This window comes from Lampetra planeri, chromosome 17 (genome assembly GCF_965212315.1).
Source record: "Lampetra planeri chromosome 17, kcLamPlan1.2.h2, whole genome shotgun sequence".
Lineage (NCBI taxonomy): Eukaryota > Metazoa > Chordata > Hyperoartia > Petromyzontiformes > Petromyzontidae > Lampetra > Lampetra planeri.
The window spans coordinates 6,254,623-6,272,745 of record NC_136123.1 but is presented as its reverse complement, the minus strand read 5'-3'; the positions used below and the strand labels follow the sequence as shown (position 1 = coordinate 6,272,745).

The 18,123-nt window shown below is 45.8% G+C and overlaps 1 protein-coding gene across 1 annotated transcript in view; it reads left to right on the top strand.

Moving 5' to 3' along the window:
• The window catches only part of LOC144723320 (bcl-2-like protein 2), a 28,184-nt gene extending 11,184 nt beyond the window's left edge, over positions 1-17,000 (top strand). The window contains exon 2 of the mRNA XM_078602015.1: positions 13,836-17,000. Coding sequence (XP_078458141.1) covers positions 13,836-13,982 — 147 coding nt within the window. The 3' untranslated portion in view covers positions 13,983-17,000. The remainder of the gene's footprint in view (positions 1-13,835) is intronic.
• The last annotated feature ends 1,123 nt before the right edge of the window (positions 17,001-18,123 follow it).

The window sequence follows — 18,123 nt, the reverse complement described above, 5'->3', positions numbered from 1 at the left end:
GTGAGGTCTGGGGTCCCTGGTCTACCACCCCCCACCTTATCGGCCACCCTGTCCACTGCAGCTGTGCTGCTTCAGCTAATTTGACGACATTGTCCCCCCCCCGCACCAGAATCCCCATCTGCCTCTCTGACTTTGTTACGCTCAGCAGATGGTATGGAGGTTTTTTTTAATCTTGCAAAAGCGGAAACCATGGCTGGGCCTTTATTTTTTCTTTTTTTGAGAGTGCTGTGTGAACGTGCTTCGCCGTGGGTGTTTTTAATTTATGAATTGGGCTCCCTGGCACATTCCTCGTGGTGTGCAGTGAGCAGCAGCAGCAGAAGCAGCAACAGCCATGTTCATTGACCGTCGATGGGAACACACCCTGTCTGGAAGCCCCACGCGTGTCCACGCCGCAATTAAACTTGTCCAACTCGGCGTGGACGCACAAGTCCGATGCCCTGTGGCCAATGTGGCACTGGTCAGTGGTTTTACCAGGAAGGGCCTTTGTAATTCGCTGAAAGTGGTGGTGGTGCCGACACCCCTTCGAGAACATCCGGTGGCTGGTTTCTAGGAAAGCTCAGGCCTTTTGCCCGGCTGCACGAACCGAGATAGGTCCAGGCAGTGCGTGGACTGCGGGGAAGAACTATTTATTGTTTGGTTATTTATGTGTTTATTAATTTATTTATACTCAAGATACCATATTTGTGGGGAGGGTTGTTTAATGTAGGGGGGCGGGGGGTGTGGGGTTACTCCTGTTGCTGGAGGGTTCCAAAAAAATTCCCCCCCACATTTTTTTTGTCCGCCCACTCGTGCACACCCACGCGCTCTCCCTAGCCATCCCTAGCAGGTGGCCGTGGCCAACAAAATAAAATGCAAGGAAGTTGCGAGCACGTGTTCTTGCAAAATTGTGTTAATTTGTCTACGTCGTTGTTGGAAAATCGAATTGACATTAACATTGTGCACATTTAACTTAAAATTTTGAACGTCTGCCAAAGGTGCATTAGAAGTTTGCGTGTGCGTGCATAAAAATGGAGAAATCAACCGAACGCAATTAACGCGGGTGGGTTGAGATTTTAGACAATATTTGAATATTATTGCTTCTGCAGATTTCTCTCAGTTTGCAGATGTTTTTTTTTCTTCCCAAACCTCACTCCGCAACGACCCCCAGCCACCGAGACCCCAAACACCCACTCGTAATCCAAGCACGCACTATCAGATTATAAATGCGCAGCCTGGGTTCATTCCCTGCCATCTTGCATACAATTCTCAATTTAAACGGCATGTGTTTGCTTTGTGGTTGCAGTAAGAAATGTGTTAATGTGCAACAGATATTTAGATTACGCCATTAACTCACGTTTTCAAATATTTTTCTTGCATTGTAAAATTTCCATCTGCTCAAAGTGCCTTGTTCATTTCTGAACTTCTGAATTTAGCATCTGTCTTCTCTAAAGAAAACCAATCATCTGCTGTAATTGGCCATTGACGGTTACTGCATCGCGCACGTTCAGATGCGTTGCTGTGGCCGTCTGGAATGCTCTTCCTTCCGATGTTAGGAAGCTAGTGGAGCTATGCACTTTTAAATAATCTGGATTGGAAACGAATTTTTTTAGGACTGCTTTTTTTTATTTAGTTTGTTGTCCTTCTCCCACACCTCCGATGAGCACGGTTGACTACGTACGGGGCGAAAGAAGTTCAACCTGCATACATACATACATAGAAAACAAGTCCTGTAACAACGTATCAGTTATATTATTAATCAGTGAAAAAGCAAGTCCTGTGCTCGCGATAGATGCAACCAGTTGTGTCAATTATAATTCATTATTTCTGATTCATGCAATGTACACCAACGCCTTGCCAATTGGCAGGTGTTACGGTTCTTGAAAGTAGCCGCAATCGGCAAATGCGCAATCCGCAAACTCAAAAGGCATCAATGAGAAAACGAGGGGTTTGGTTCACGGTTCATAAAACGAAACCACCACCCTTTTGTTTTAATGTTACCCTAAATGAACCCAAACATGAATCGGGGAGTATTTGTAATGTAAAATATGATTAGTGTTCTTTCTAGTGTTAAATATAACTTGTACAATAAATGTATGGTATGAAAAAAAACGTGTAGAGTAATGGGCTGCACACGTAAAAGTAAACCTGAAATTAAAGAGAGGGTTAATGACATGTACACTAAATATTCAGCTTGAAAAATAATACTTTTACTTCCTGTGAATGATGTTGATAGCGTGTGTATTCTTCTTTCGCAGCGGCAGCATCATCGTGAGCAGTACAGTTGTCGAGCCACGGGCAGCTTGATCTGCGAATTGTACCTCGATACGTTTGACGCGAATGGTCAAATCCGCGATGGGGAAAACCCCACGATGGGCAAGTTTCTGGTGTATACACAAATTGTATGCTCGTGTTATATTCAAGCTAGTCGGGTCACACGACTCGGCAAGCAAGATGGGAAAAAATGGGAGTAGAAATAGCAGTAAACACACACAAAATTCACCTATCCTTGAACCGTAACCCCCGAAATCATGACAATTGACCGACTGAAAGGTTGAATTGGTGCGCGATTGTTGGTAACCCCTTCACGATTGGCTGCATCATTTACATGCTTTCGGTGGGCAGGGCTTATTCATAAAAGGAACTCAACACATTGTCAATAAAACCGTGGCCTTAAAAGAAAAAAATATATATATATTACTGTATAGTTCACGTGCTATTAAAAGGCCGATTGCCTTTCATGTTGCCTGTTATATATTTTTTTCTTTTAAGGCCACGAATGTAAGTTTTTTTTATTGTACTTATGCACCATTGCCAACGCAGCAGCAGCATCACCAACATATTTTTGGTTTGTTATCAAAGGAGAGTTGTGTGCATGAAACTCGTTAGTGCACAATGCTCTGCAACGAGGACCCGAGGCGGCCGTTTGTTTACAATGGGTGAAATATCAATTGCGATAATTCTTTTTCACATTTAATGACACCGAACCTTGAAGGAGAATTAAATATGCATATGCTAATGATTGAAAAGGAGCTAAGACTGCGGTGCTTCTGTTGTCATGCTCTTGTCCAGTTTTTGGCCTTTGTGGAATGATCCGGTCTGCACTTTTGTTCCAAACTAATCGCATGATTGTTAGGCACTGCTCGTAGACAATGTCACATTTTTTCAATCAAGGGACGTTGTTGGTAGGAATATACAAGTGCAAACTAATAAATAAATCATCTCCTTTGCCATGGGACACCTCTTAACAGAATCTGCAATATTCTATGTTAAAAGACAAGTATTTATAAAATATGTAGTAAAATCGTTATATTATTGGTAGGCCCGTAACACTTTTTGCGTTTTGATGAATTGTTATGATACAGATTTGTGATTAGGTTCAATAATCAATATTTCCCCCATTGTGGTGTATGTAGTGGTCAAAGGACTCGCTCGTACCCATTTTATGCTCGTTCTCTGAGCAGAGAGCAGTATTTCCACCCATGACTCGATGCATTCATCGTGAACTTGAGAAGCGATTTTAATCCATGCGTCGCCACGCAACTACGAGATTGTTCGAAGTGCCCATAACATTCACCACGCTCTGCTATGGATGGGTCTATCATCCCCAATGACTACTAGGGTCGGGATGGGTCAAGGATTAGGGTAAGTCCAGGATTTGGCAGCTTGCTTCCACATATCCACATACCTCATTGGGAGCCATTTTGTGCTGTTGCTGCTACCCCATTAAAATCCCAGAATTGCATTAGTTCTTTACGCGAAAGTATAACTTGATGCATCTATATTTAGTTATCTCCTGGATGGTTAACTTTAAACGATTCTGTGACATATTTCACAAGTGTAAGACATGCTGTGCTGTATTTCATCCCAAATCCAAAATTTTCACACAACACATTGGAACACAACATTATGAAATAGTATTAATACTAAGGGTCCAACAATTAATTGATTTAACTGGACTATCACATTCACTATATATACATCGAATTATGAGTGTAAGAATCATATCCATTGTATGTAATGAGTTTTTGTCATCCCTACAACCACTAGAGCCACTACCATCCACCCACCTTGTGGCAAAAACGTTATTGTGTGATGCCCAGGTCTTGCCACTCTTCTGAAGAGAGATCGTTTCAACAGTGAGTTTTCTGCTAATTGAGTAAAGCGGCTTGCACTGAATTATACCTACCTACAAAAATGCCCCATCAAAAACCGTGACAATAATTGCATGCAATGCTTCGGTACTCCTCCCTATTCTCCAGTCTTCTTCCAGCAGCCTACGTACGCTCCATTACCGTTTACTGAACACACGTTGGTGACCTACAACGTGACCACTAATCGCGCCACATAACCCTTGCCGGCTTTTTAAACGTTTCAGCATCTTCTCGGTGATGTGTCTTGTCGTAGTGCCCCAGGCAGCAACAGCTGCAGCCAAACCAGCAGTGGCCTCCTGATAGCCCGGTTCAATGTGAACAAGTGACGGCCACGCGCGCAGAACCATAGTGTGGCCACTTGCAAATTCCTTCTGCACACACTGTGTTATTGTCATCAACTATTGTCGTCTCGTTGAGCTCACATTCTTGTTCGTATCCTATAATTATGTCCGTAGCCTTATCCAATCCTCTGTTGGATGCATGCCTCCCCGCGCCCGTGTTCGACACGTGGGTTGTTTGACCATGCTTCACCACGCTGGTCAGTGTTGGGGTCGACATCACTCACCGTTGGCTCTTAGGATGGCCAGGAAATCGATCGAACTCGGTGTGTGCTAAATAACCGCTGCTGCGCCATCGCTCCCACCCCTTGTTGTAAATATATATTTCAAATATGGTTCAATAAGCTCAGCAAAGGGGCTTTTGTGAAGGGCTTTCACACTGCAGAGTGTTTTGTAGTGTAGCTTGCATGGCATGCCATCGATATCAAAACTGGCATCGCGTGCATTTTCTGAAGGCCTTCCTGATGGGAAACATTGATGGCACATTTCTCATTGTTGATTGCAGCAGCCTTTGGCCATGAACAACAGTAAGCAAACTATGTAGGACAAGAGTAAATTTTTAATGCGCGACACTCACTTACTGACTGGCAGTGACAATTATAAAAATGCACAAGAGCTGTCAGCTGTAGTAGTAGGTTTTTACCCTTTCAACTGGTACAAAAACTGACACCTTTATACAAGGCATCATGTTTGCAATAACCACAACACAAGCAGTCAAAATGCAAACAAAAAGAAACAACTCTGATAATGATAATGATATGCACTGTCCTTGAAGTTGATTGGTCCACACCCGAGACAGCTTTTCTTAGAGCCTAGTCTCCATTGGTGTTGGACCAGATGACTGCTTGTGTTGTGGTTATTGCAAGCATGATCCCTTGTATAAAGGTGTCAGTTTTTGTACCAGTTGAAAGGGTAAAAACCTATTACTATAGTTTGCCACTGGTAAAGGAGGTCTCATAGTGCACAAGAGCTGTCAGCTGGTTTGACATTCACAAGATGGTAAACCAACATATTTATGGTCTGTACGTCACGGCCAATGACACTAATCAGTGCCATTAAACAGAATAGTTTTTGTGTTGTCATCGGTTTTCTCTAAACAAAGGATTCTTTCACTATGAGATACTGTACTCGTTTGACTGTACACGAACGAGGATGTGAGTAACTGAAAGTCTTTGTGTCGTTCTATTTTAAAATGTCACGCTTTTATATGCGGGATGATCTCGGTGACATTTAGCTGCCATGCAGCCAGTTTACATAAAAGGATGTGGCCTTTGTTAGGATATACATATAGTAAAAGGTCACACAAACACCTATGTAGTATCCGGTGTGTCCCGATAAGAATGGCAAATGTTTGGTTTGGACGCAACGCGGCGGGCAGCTGTGCGCTCCGCAAGCACATGTCTCGCGGATGTGCCAAACGTTCATTCATAAAACGCAAGAAAGGCCGCAGTTACCGTTTCGGAAAAGGTCGAGCAATATCCACCGCCGCGTGTGTACAGACGCACGTTCAGGCCGTAAAGTACAATTGGGTTGGAGATTAAATGAGCAAAAGCTGGCGGTGGCCATGGCGTTGAATTTTAATTGTGTATTTGCTCGTTTTACTGCCCTGGGAAGCTAGCAGGATGTTTTCTGCGACTGCCTAGGAAGCACAGCGTTGCGTGGTGTGGTGTTTGTGTGGTGTTTGTGTGCATGCTGCATCTCATGAGTGGCAGTGTGCAGCTGCCTGGGAGAAATAAACCGGAAACAATTTTTTTACCATATCATGCATTTGAACTGCACAGGATATCCTATTATACATGCACATCCAAATGCATCGCAAGGTTTATTGTGCGCTGCCAAACACATATAGCTAGCACTGCGTGGGTTTCCGCGGTTTGAGCTGCTGTACAGCTCACCGATGTTTCGCTCGACGTTCTGAAGAAGCTCCCAGCACGTAGGAGCGAAACGTCGGACTTGGCGTTACAAAACAACTCGCGGTACACAATTTCGAGAAGGCATCGAGGGGACGAGCAAAGCCCCCACCGCCACTCAGTGCTCACCACGAAACCGCTCGCCGCCAAACTTTCCTCAAGACTCTTCTGTCACCATCCTTGGCCCGCTGCCGACCACTGACCATCCCCGAAGTACTCGCCAAGCGCCAGAGGTCGCAACCGGGTACCCGATACCCGTACCCTACCCGATACCCGTACCCTACCCGATACCCGGCTACCCGTACCCAGCCGGGTACGGGTAGCCGTTTGCGACCCTGGTGCGGCCGGGTACGGGTACGGGTAGGCCGTGAGTCACTGGTGAGTAACTGTTTGTCACTAATTTCCCAACGTCTTGTCTCTGCTCACAAATCAAGTTCCTAGAATCAACCCACCCGCGCCTGCAACATGGCTTCATCCCAGAGGTCGCAATCGGGTACTCGATACCCGTACCCGGCTGGGTACGGGTAGGGTACGGGTACGGCCGGGTACGGGTACCCGTTTGCGACGCTGATGCGGGCGGGTACGGGTAAGGAATCAAAACCCGTTTGCGACCTCTGCCAAGCGCTGGTGACCGCCCACAGGGACATGAATCCAGCCGGTATGAATCACTGACCACTTAGCGAAACGTGACGGGGGACTTGGGGTGCACTGGCGGTCAGTGCCTTGCTTTGACGTGGCCCATATGTGGATGGATTGCCGTAAGATTGCAAGCAAGAGTGTGTGTTTTTTCTTTCCACTCCCCCCCCCACACACACAAACATCAAAGGGCAGGACCGCTGCTCTTTAAACACATGCATCGCAGTCTGGGGAAAGCTCCCTTATGTATTATGCATGTTTTTTGTTTGTGCTCGTATTGCGGATGGGTGTGTGTGTTTATTTTTTTGTGATGTTGTGTTGTGGGATGCGATGGTTTGTTGTGTTTTACTGCCGCTACGCTTTTAACTGCGCGTGGGGTCACGACCAAAATTGTACTTCACTTGTAGTGCTCTGCGGGGTGGGGGGGGGGAGAATTGCATTGACAGTGACATTTCACATTATCATGCAAAGCTGTTGTTAATATTGAGGTTACATTTGAAATGTGTACCACATGCAGTTGTACCAAAACACGAAATTTATTTATGTATTTTATAAGTGTTTACCGTCGAGGATTTTTTTTTTACTGGTGAGCAATTTTAAACGGCCGTGCGACAAATAATGGTTGTTATTAGGCCACGTGGACTAACCCAATAATCTATGGTGAATCATAATATTGGCTTCCAAAATCTGCGTGTCAAGTTAACTATCGTAATTGTGTCACTTGTAGGGAGTTGCAGTCGCAGTGTAGTTGCAATGTTATCTCTCAATGCTGTTTCAATTGTTATTACAATTGACTCCAGGTCTGACTTTCAAGCATAAGTGCTGCTTGCCACATCAGCCATACTTCCATACATTCCTGAGTCAACAAAACCTTATTTACATTTGCATTTAGAAAAGGCATGGGTCGCCAATACCAGACTTTAAGGCATTAATCCTCAGTCATGAAAGACAACGTGGCACTTTTTGTTAAGGACAGGGGATTACCCCAATAGCCCAGCTGCAATCACGCATCAGGTAAATAACACTCTAATTCACTTCATTTCCACATCCTCTGTGAACTCCTGAGGTGATATTGAAAGTCATCTTTGCGTTTGCAAGGAAGACTGTGGTTCAGCAGGGGCAGATGTTACTTCTTTTACTTTCTTGCTCACAACTGGGTCATTTAACACCGTCAGCAGTTCAATCCCCATCGCCGCCCAGTAAATCGTGTGGCATGAGCTCTTCGCCGCTCTTTCTAAATTGATGTTGACGACCCATTGATGCACAATTGTAGCATTTACACGTTTGAATCCATATGCAACCAAAAATACATCTCATCCTTTGTTTAATTTATTTTGCATGTTTTTTTTTGTGGTAACCTATTTGTCCTTAGTAGATGTCCCAGCCATTATAGCCTCCTCCTCTTCATAATTATTAGACCGACAGCCTCTTGTCCCATACTCCTTCTGGTCTTCATTGCTCCTCCCCCCCCTCCACCACCACTCTAATTTGCCAGTTGATCTGCAGACTCTCACGTTGGTCGTATGCGCTATCCCCCTCCAAGATGAATGCTCGGTCTCAATAGGTTCTCATATGATTAATTGTGAAATCAATCAATGATTGTGGAGCAGGCAGAGCAGCTGGCGGGATCACGTGTCCAATGACACCCCTGGCCCCCCACGAGTTTCGGAGTGACATTTGACGCCCGCTGCTTCCGCCGCTGCTACCGCCTCCCCGCTGGTGGGCACGGGCTTCACCACCCTCCCTCCCTCCGCCCGGTCCGTTGCCGACCGCCGAAGGTGCATTCGAGGAAAAGGGATGCGGGCAATCGCACCGCGACCGCGTTGCCTACGCATCGGTCACGTCGCCATGGTTGCAGCCTCAGCGGCTGCGATTACGCATGAAGTTTCCCAACCTGCTGGGGGTTACTGTATGACGGCGTGACGTGAGCTCGCGGGTTCGGGACACGCTGTCCCCCCCCTTGGCGCTTTGATTGCGGCTCCCCCCCCCCCCTACTCGCCTTGCTCACCGTTGGCGAGGAGATGGCACGGCGGAAGGAATTGGCTTTAGCAACGTGTGCGGTTTTTATTGACGTGGAGGCAATGTGTATAGCGCCTATCGGTGGGGTGCCTTGTGCCGCAGGTGCACACGCAAAGACAAGTGCCGTCGAGGTCTGCCTTGATCCTGGGTGGAACTTTTGGGGCAGGTCCTGTATTGTGAGAAGCTGTTAATGCCAGCTTGGCATGCAAGGGTGTTGTGCATTGGGTACTAGTATCACCCCCCGAGTCTCTATGTTGATGACACTTCACATTGATGCGCGTGGCATGAAGTCGAGCAGAATGAAACTGCACGGATTCTGCACGTGCGCATTTCCACGTCCTTTTCCTTTTATCGCAGGCTGTGCAGCGGCATATGAACACTGCAGTGCGGTGCCCACAGAGGTTTCAAAAACACGAAGCAGACACATATGCATACCGATTAACTTTGCACATAATGGCATCCTAATTTCCGAATACTGTATGCGGCTTAAGGTTTTACCCCGATGGGTTTGTTTCTGCTTTCGTGGTACGACATTTGCATGTTTTACTTCATTGCCTAACGGAGATAAGCCATCGCTGGGGCTACACGCAAGCTAAATGTTATCGGCAACATCCCGCTAAGTGTGCAGGCTGCTGCGGTGTTCTGCACAAAATTGTAAATTGAGCCAAATTGTGAATGTGAACGCATGGGTGCATTGTTGCATGTAATTACATCATATAGTAAATTAACTGTAGCTGTTTAACAAAGTGTATAAGTAGGTGCTTTAAGTAGAATATGTTTTAAGGTAGCTGTAAATAAATATCCAAGCATGCCTTTCATGCATTGCGTGCAGAAACTTGCGTGTGATTTTCTGCTGAGATAAAAATTAATATTGCGTGTGTTCATTGTTTACAATTTTAAATATAGATCTTGGTCTTGTGCATATTATTTGTTAACGTTTGTATCTCTTTGTTTATCCACTGCTATGCCGGTCATTGAAGTTGTTTTACCATACTTCACCATGCCGGTCAATGCAGGTTGATGAAGGGGAAATCCCATAAACCGGTTCAAATATTACTCACTCATCACCTGTTAGCCATGGTAGGGAATTGAAATCGGGTTGTTTGGTTAAAAGCACGCTGCGCATTGTACGCTGACTTAATACACCCTTCAGACGCTGTCTTTCCGACAGACCTGTTCTTCACCTGAGGACGGCTGCTTGCGTTGTGGCCGAAACGTCGTGAGAATTAAATTTCGATTTAAAGCTTTCGTGACTGCAGGGATTCATCTTCTTGGTTCTTTCGGTAAAGTCACGTTCAGACGCTGTCTCCCCGACAGACCTGGTCTTCACCTGAGGACGGCTGCTTGCGTTGTGGCCGAAACGTCGTGAGAATTATTTTATTATGTTTTATTTTTATTATTTTATTACTTCCCTTCTACGTGACTTTACCGAAAAAACCAAGAAGATGAAGTCGTGAGAATTATTATATTATGTTTTATTTTTATTATTTTATTATTTCCCTTCTACGTGACTTTACCGAAAGAACCAAGAAGATTGATACACCCTTCTTGGCTATTCATCTTGCATCGCGTGCTTTCAGATGCGCTTCTGTGGCCGTCGGTAAAGCTCTTCCATCTGATATTTGGAAGCCACCGGAGCTATGCACTTTTCAACATAGATTGAAAACTCATTTCTTTCGAGCTGCTTTTTGTGTTTAGGTTGTTGTCCTTCCCTCCCCCGCACCTCCGCCTAACACGTTGGCTACGTACGGTGCGAAAGAATTTCAACATCTTGCGTATATTTCTTCCGCACGCTGTCGTCCCAGTGCGTACCGTACGCATGCGCACGGTGTCATTGACGCACGGTGTGGAAGACGGAGTGTGCCTACGGGAGGGCTCTTTCTCCCGTCATGGTTAATTCATAGGGCGTCCCGCACATGACTCGCTCCCGACAATGGAGTTGCCCTAATAATGTCTCTCAATTTCCAGCGCTGTAATAGAAATGATCATTACCATCGTTCAGTCATTCGTCGTAGTGGGGATGACATGTGCTGCTTCTTGGCACTTTTTTTGCCAGGGGCGAAATGTCCTCGCGAAAGGCCATATATTATTAATAGCATTCTTAGTAATTCGCTTTGGAAAGTGTCCATGTATTGCTATACATGCAAAGGCAATGGCAGGAGACATATATGTTGTCAATAGGCTGACATTTTGGATAATAGCCCTGTATTAGAGCAGAGGAAATTGGGGAATTTTAAGGTTGTAAAATTAACAAGTTGCAATCTTGCCATTATTGAGTCACTTTTTTTTATTTTATAGACGTGAAGTGGACTTGCGAATGAGTAAAACATAAATACATAAATAAAGCGATTACATTTTTCATTAACAGATGTAATTGTCGAACTGCATCGTGGGGGAAAAAAACCAAGCTACTATTATTATTATTTGCTACAATAATTGTTATGTCAGCAAGACATGCATACAACGATTCGCGCACACAAGAGGTGAATATTTGCACAACATAAACCTTATCACTGCCACACATTGAGAGGGCCTTAGCCAACCTCCCCCAGCCCCCCGCTACTGCGTAGAGGACATGACCAAAGGCCATTGCAACCGAAGCCTCGTCCGTAGGTCTAACCAACCCGTTGGTTACAACGTCACTCGTGACCACACGCGCCTGTGACTATGCCAACAGTGATGTCAAGCGAATGCCCTCGTGTGCACATGTGCCCATTTGGGCATGTGGCGTCTCTCGCGTATATATTTCCCCTTCTGTAAGAGGCTAGCGTGCCTCTCCTTCATCCGCAGAGGCCACCACCTCATTTGAACCACATTTCTGGTCAATGTTTTTTCACCAATTCGAGTTGTCATATTTACATCCGGTGTATACAGGGCACATTTTTTTTTGTTGTAGTTTTTTTTCGTGTTTTTTTTTTGTCTCGGCCTTGTTTTGAAACAGGTTCACGAAAACGACGGTCTATTTGTCACGTGGCCGATCATACAAATAGCACGGGGTGGGAGGCAGGGGAGGTTTACCAAATGCCATGACACACCATGACCACCGCCCGTTCGTTCAGCAGTGCCGACTCCAGTGACCTTCAAACTGAACTTTGTTTCACTCGTGCCCTGCCCAGAGGTCGCAAACGGGTTTTGATTCCTTACCCGTGCCCGGCCGCACCAGGGTCGCAAACGGGTACCCGTACCTTACCCGATACCCGGCTACCCGTACCCGGCCGGGTATCGGGTAGGGTACGGGTATCGGGTAGGGTACGGGTATCGGGTACCCGATTGCGACCTCTGGGATGAAGCCATGCTGCAGGCGCGGTGGGTTGATTCTAGGAACTTGAATTGTGAAAAGAGACAAGACGTTGGGAAATGAGTGACAAACGGCCGGGTACGGGTAGCCGGGTATCAGGTAGGGTACGGGTATCGGGTACCCGGTTGCGATCTCTGGCCCTGCCCCAGAGCTAATTGTTAGCCCGCCAGTTCACGAGTGCCCGGCAGCCAGGACTGCGATGTGGAATGCCTTTGGGTGGGGCGAGGCGACTGCGGTCTATTTTTGCATTTCCTTCCCTCGGGGTATTTGATTGCTGCGCAGGCCCCCACGGGGAGAGCATTTTAACTTGGCACAAAGATGGGAAGTGTTCTCCTTCTGCCAGATGCACACCGGAGGCTACCTCCGGGCAACGGGAAGCTTACAGTGTACTTACGCTTTGCCTCACACTTGGCGGTCGGTGTCAAAAAGAGATGTGATGAATCCTTGCGCTTGGATGGACAGCACTGTGCTGTGATTTCATTCATGAGCACTGCATCCATATTGGAAATGATCTATTAATTGTATCTGGTTTCACTTCTCTCTCATCTGTCTTCTCCATTGCTTTCTCATTTTTGTCGTGAGTTTTGGCGTTGATTTCTGCTCTAAGGTTTCTCATGTCCATGCTCACTTCCTTCACTTAGTCTCTGCCACTGACTAAATGATCTCTTTCTCTATCACATCACTACCTCCTACCTACTCAAGCACTTTCTCTTCTGCCTTCTATTTTTCCCCCCTTTACATTTTGCGATCTCTCCTGGCCGCCGCACTTATATTGGTCATAATAAAATAAAATAAACGTATTTTATCTGGGAGAGCCTCACCGAGTCTCAAAGTGTTCTGCATCAGGATGCCAATTCTATTTGGAGGAGTCCGGAGTGCTTGGAGAAAACCCACATTTAGGAGGGGACTTCTCAACGATCCATAGAGATGGGTTGACAATCACACTTGCTGTACTGCCATTCTCCTGGACATTGTGTCGTCCAGTGGATTTAGCCATTTCGCAAACGTGTGTGACCCACTCACCCTTGCCTCTTCATTTTTATTACTCCTTTGTTTTTTTCACCTTTGAAGGGTTTATCTGTTATTAAATAGCAACTCCTGGTTACACGTTTATATTACAATTTAAGACCATTCATCTATAAACAAGCTTAAAACTAAATTACGATAATAGGGGCCACAAGGTGTGTAGCTCCGTCTCCAGCTATCAGTCGCTCAATCCCTCTGGCCTCTCGTTCTCTGTGCTATCAAGACAGTGGCCGTTGCTTCCCCTTACTCTGTCTCTGCTAGTACCGCGGTATCGATGAATGCGTTTGAGTTTTTCGTTCTTCACGCTTGCTGCGCAATGATCACTGCCAAACGCACTGTCCCCAGATTCTCGCCTCCAAAAGAGCTCGTTTCAAAAAGGTGTCTGGCAAACCAGTACCCCCCCCCCCCCGGCTACAACCTTCACAACTCGCCTCCTTGTGCCCCCCCCACCCCGTCCCCTCGCTCCCGCCACCGACAGGACGCATTTGTGGAGCTCTACGGCAACGGCGTGGGCACAGATGCGGCGCGCTGGGGGGACACCATGTGGCCGTCATTGCAGACGGTCATCGGCGTGGCGGCCGTGGGCGCCTGCCTGACCTTCGGAGCGCTCTTCACGCAGAAGTGACGGCCGCTCTCCGCCGACTCAAGCCGCTCCCTTCGCTTTCGTAGCAAACACAAGCAGCCGCCGCTGATGGATGACGCAGGGACCCCCCCCCCACCTAGCCCCACTCCCTTCTCCTCGCCAACGGTGCCCCCTCCCCCACCTTCCCCCCCCCAAAAAACACCCAACGCTGTAAATATTAAGCGAGGGACAGCAGGAACTTTCCGTCGGTTGAGAAGATCTTTGAATATTTATTAAGAGGGCCTCAACGCACACACCGCCTGTTGGATCTCACGACGTTTTATACATTCCAGAGTGGCGGCAGAGATGAATTTTTGAGAGGTGGATGATGGTCCATGAGCAGGCATGCGGGGGAAGAGGGGGGGGGCCCTTGCGGGTTTGTGACCTCGCTCGCAACCTCGGTCGTCGCGTCCTGCGGGGCCCGTCTCTCGTGTAAATGTACTGTAACTGTGTCCGTGGACGTGACCGTCTGGCCACCTCGATAGGTCTGCATTCCGAACCAAGGAGACTCTAATTTATCAACTTGCAATTCAGAAGCTGCTCTTTCCAACACCCTGGGTTCGTCATTTCACAAGAAAGCACTTTTTAATTACCGGTCATGTCGCATAACTAATTCTTTATCGAGACAACATCTACCGTTTCACTGGTCAGTGTGTGTAACTGTTATGTACAGTGGTGTGTATTTATGTTCATTTGTCATATAATGTGTACACAAACAGATGCTTTTTTTACTTCAGAGATTGCATAGTATCTCAGTACCCTTCAGTTAATGCCACATTTGAAAGCACAGTTACAGTGAACTCGTGTTGATTCCAACTGTTTAAACAGAAGCTAAGCTCACGTCAAGTTGTGAAGGCTCAATCCAGTGAACTTAAAAAATCAACTCGCCAATTTCGGTTCCTGTGTTTCGTACATTTGTCAACCTTTCTCAGTGACACAAGGAGCAATCCAGTAGGTCATCCAGCAGGTTTGGTGAGAAAATGTTACACATCACTTTACAAACTGATTTTTTTAATTCAACAAAATCGAATGATTGTACAGTAATTCAGTAAAAAGGTGTTGTTTGCATATCACATTCGGTGTCTGTTTGCCAATTCTGGATGCAGCTTCCTTCACATGTGCATTGTTACGCTTTGAAATGTGGTGTTCCCATTTCAAACACTTTTTCAACAGAAAGCAATACTATCTTTAAAAAAACACAAATAATCTGTTTTTCTCATTGCTGCAATCAGGTTTATCCTGAGTTATTAAATGTTAAGTGTGGACAATTTCAGTGACAAAAGGCCACTGAGACATGGTCAGTGATTTTACGCTCTTATTTTCTCATGTACATTGTGCATGGGTTGTTCAAACTCCCCGTACAGGCTGTGGACATTGAAGAACTGCTGCACAGAAGCACCTGCAGGTTGCTTTAAACGCCAGTCCATTACATCACTTAACACTGCTGCACGCGGTCTGAGACCGTGGAAGCTTGCCGATAATCTTTGTGACCAAAAATCAAAGCACTTCTGGATTCCAGATGTGACACTGCCTTTTATTTACTTTCCGTATAAGGTTAGGATTGTCGGGCGCAGAGTTTGGTGGTTCATATTTTCTTCGTTATTATTTATGCTTAAAAAAAATGGAGCTGACTTATGAAATCGAATAAGCTGAGAGACGCTTTTACAAACATGTGCAGGTCTTCAAAGCACGTGTGGTTTTATCAAATATTGTACCACTCTAAACCAAGTTTGGTGTAGGCCTCTGAGGATAAGAACAGGATTTTTGTTGTTAATGGAAGGAAAGTTTGAAAAAGAAAAAAAATACTTCGTTTCTCCAGGCTCTTTAGTGCCTATCCTAGCAATGCAAGTAATGTACGTGCAACATGTCGCAGAGAACGCTTATGTGTGGGGCTTCACTTAAAGTGGCAGAAAGTGGCATAACGGGATTGAAGAGGCCAACGAAGAGACGTTGGGGAGAGAGAGGCGTGGTCCATTCTGGGTCCTCGATTAACACCCTTGCACCGCCGAGCTACAAGCAGCCACAACCTACTTAATGTACTTCACGTTGTTTTGTGCTGCAGATCGATTTGTCTTCTGTTCCACCGCACCGTTAAAGCATTGTGGTCTTTTTGCAGAGGCCGTCAAAACCGATTCCCCTGCATTGCGCTTGACCACACGTCCCCTCCATTTTCTTCTGGCATATAAAAAAGTCCCGCAGTGGAAACGTTTGGGGGGGGGGGGCGGGGGGCGGCTTGTGTGAGTTCACGCCGCAGCTCGTCGTAGTGATCTCTTTGGCTAAACGCTTGCACGGGGTTTGGCTTTTATGCTCCTTCATGGAACCCCCCAATGCTTTTGATCGTCACGTGGGACAGAAGAGCTCCGAGTGTTTTTTTTATTTTAACGTCCCGTTTATTTTTTGTTATGTTTAACTTAAAAAGAAAAAAAATATGAATGTGAATGTGTTGATATTTGTAGCTCAGTATTGTTCAGTTACTTAGCCAGTTAAGTCACGTATTAAAATAGTTGTATAACGATTTTAACAGATGTTCTGATATGAAGAACTTTTTTTTCTGCTCTTAATTGCTTATCTTCTCCTTATGCTTCTGTTTGTAGTTGGAAAAAAGAATTCCCGTTTAAAACGTTTACGCACTTTATTGTTGTGATATAAAATTTCCTTTCACTTATCTCTTTATTCTGTGCAATTTAGTTTGTCTGTTATGTGTCACTAGTAGCTTGATGTTTCATGACCATGTCCTCATTTGCAGTATTTTAAAAGTATTTTAGTCCGCTTTATTTCAAGCTATGTTCAATGTGATTTCATTGTTTAACATGAATAAATGGAGTTAAAATAGGAACATTTGTTGCCAATGTCTTCTTGTGCTTTACCTTTCATTCTTTCCTGCCCTATCTCTGTCTTCAGTGTCGTGTCTCTCATTCAGCCATGCCTCTCTCATGCACAAAATACCACCTCGGTTGTAGACAGAGTTGAGGATCAGGCTGCGTAAGCCTCTTTCCAATAATAAAAACCAAACCGTGCAAATGCAATTGCCCAGCCAATGTTACTTGCGTCTGTTGGACTAATGGATTTCTTTCAGAGGTTTTTTTAGCAAACAGCTTTGTGCATGCTGTGCTGGACTTCGGTTCCCATTCGAGTCGGCTCACCGGACTCCCTTGAGGCCTTTCTGGAATGCAGCAAGTCCAGCGATGGCCTCGTGCACATTGACCCATTCTAGAGGTTCTGGCCGGTGAGAGGTCTCCAAAAACACGTAGCATCTCCTTGCACAGCCCCCCATACAACGCGCAAGCTCATTCTGACACAGCGCATCTTGTGTAACCGAGTTACGTGGACATTTCACGCGCACGTACGAAGGGATTTTGTTTTCCCACTGAAATTCTCCAATGGCGGTTATTGAATGGTCAAGGGAGGTGCTCTATAGGCATGGCATTGTGACGCATCAAATCGTAAAAAAAAAAACTTTTGACCATGTTCCCCGGTTTTATCCCGATCGTGCTGTCCGGTGTTTTTTGAGGTGAAGTTTCCGTTCCGATCTCTCGCATCAGTGCTACCTTCCAACCCCTCGTGTTAAAAGAACAATCCACGGAGGATTCTACAGAGATAAAGCTCTGACCTATTCAAGTCCACACGGTATAGAGCAGCACTTTCCTACCTCCTTTATCCCATGACGGCAAAACTGATATTTCATTTTCAGAGCTGTGATTTATGGCCAAGCTAGATCTTCGATGATTGTGCGGGTGGAGGGGGGGGGATTGTGCGGTCATTGGGTGACCGGGCTGAGACCGGTCACCCAATCACAGACGTCTGTTGCCTGGATTCGAACCCAGGGTCCCGGCGGTACCAGTTCAGCACTCTAACCTCTAAGCCTCCTGGCCACCTCAAACAAATACGGGCGTCTTCAGAGGCCCATTGCACTGCCAGTTAAGGGGTTCTAGATTTGAAGCTTTCGTGACTGCAAGGATTCATATTCTTAGTTTTTTTCGGTAAGTCACGTAGGTAAAAAAAAATAATTATTAAAAGTAAAATAAAAAATAAAATAAAAATCACGACGTTTCGGAGGCAACACAACCGTCACAGCACGATAGCACGATAGCTGTGACGGTTCCACCTGAAGACAGAGGCTTGTGTTGCCTCCGAAACGTCGTGA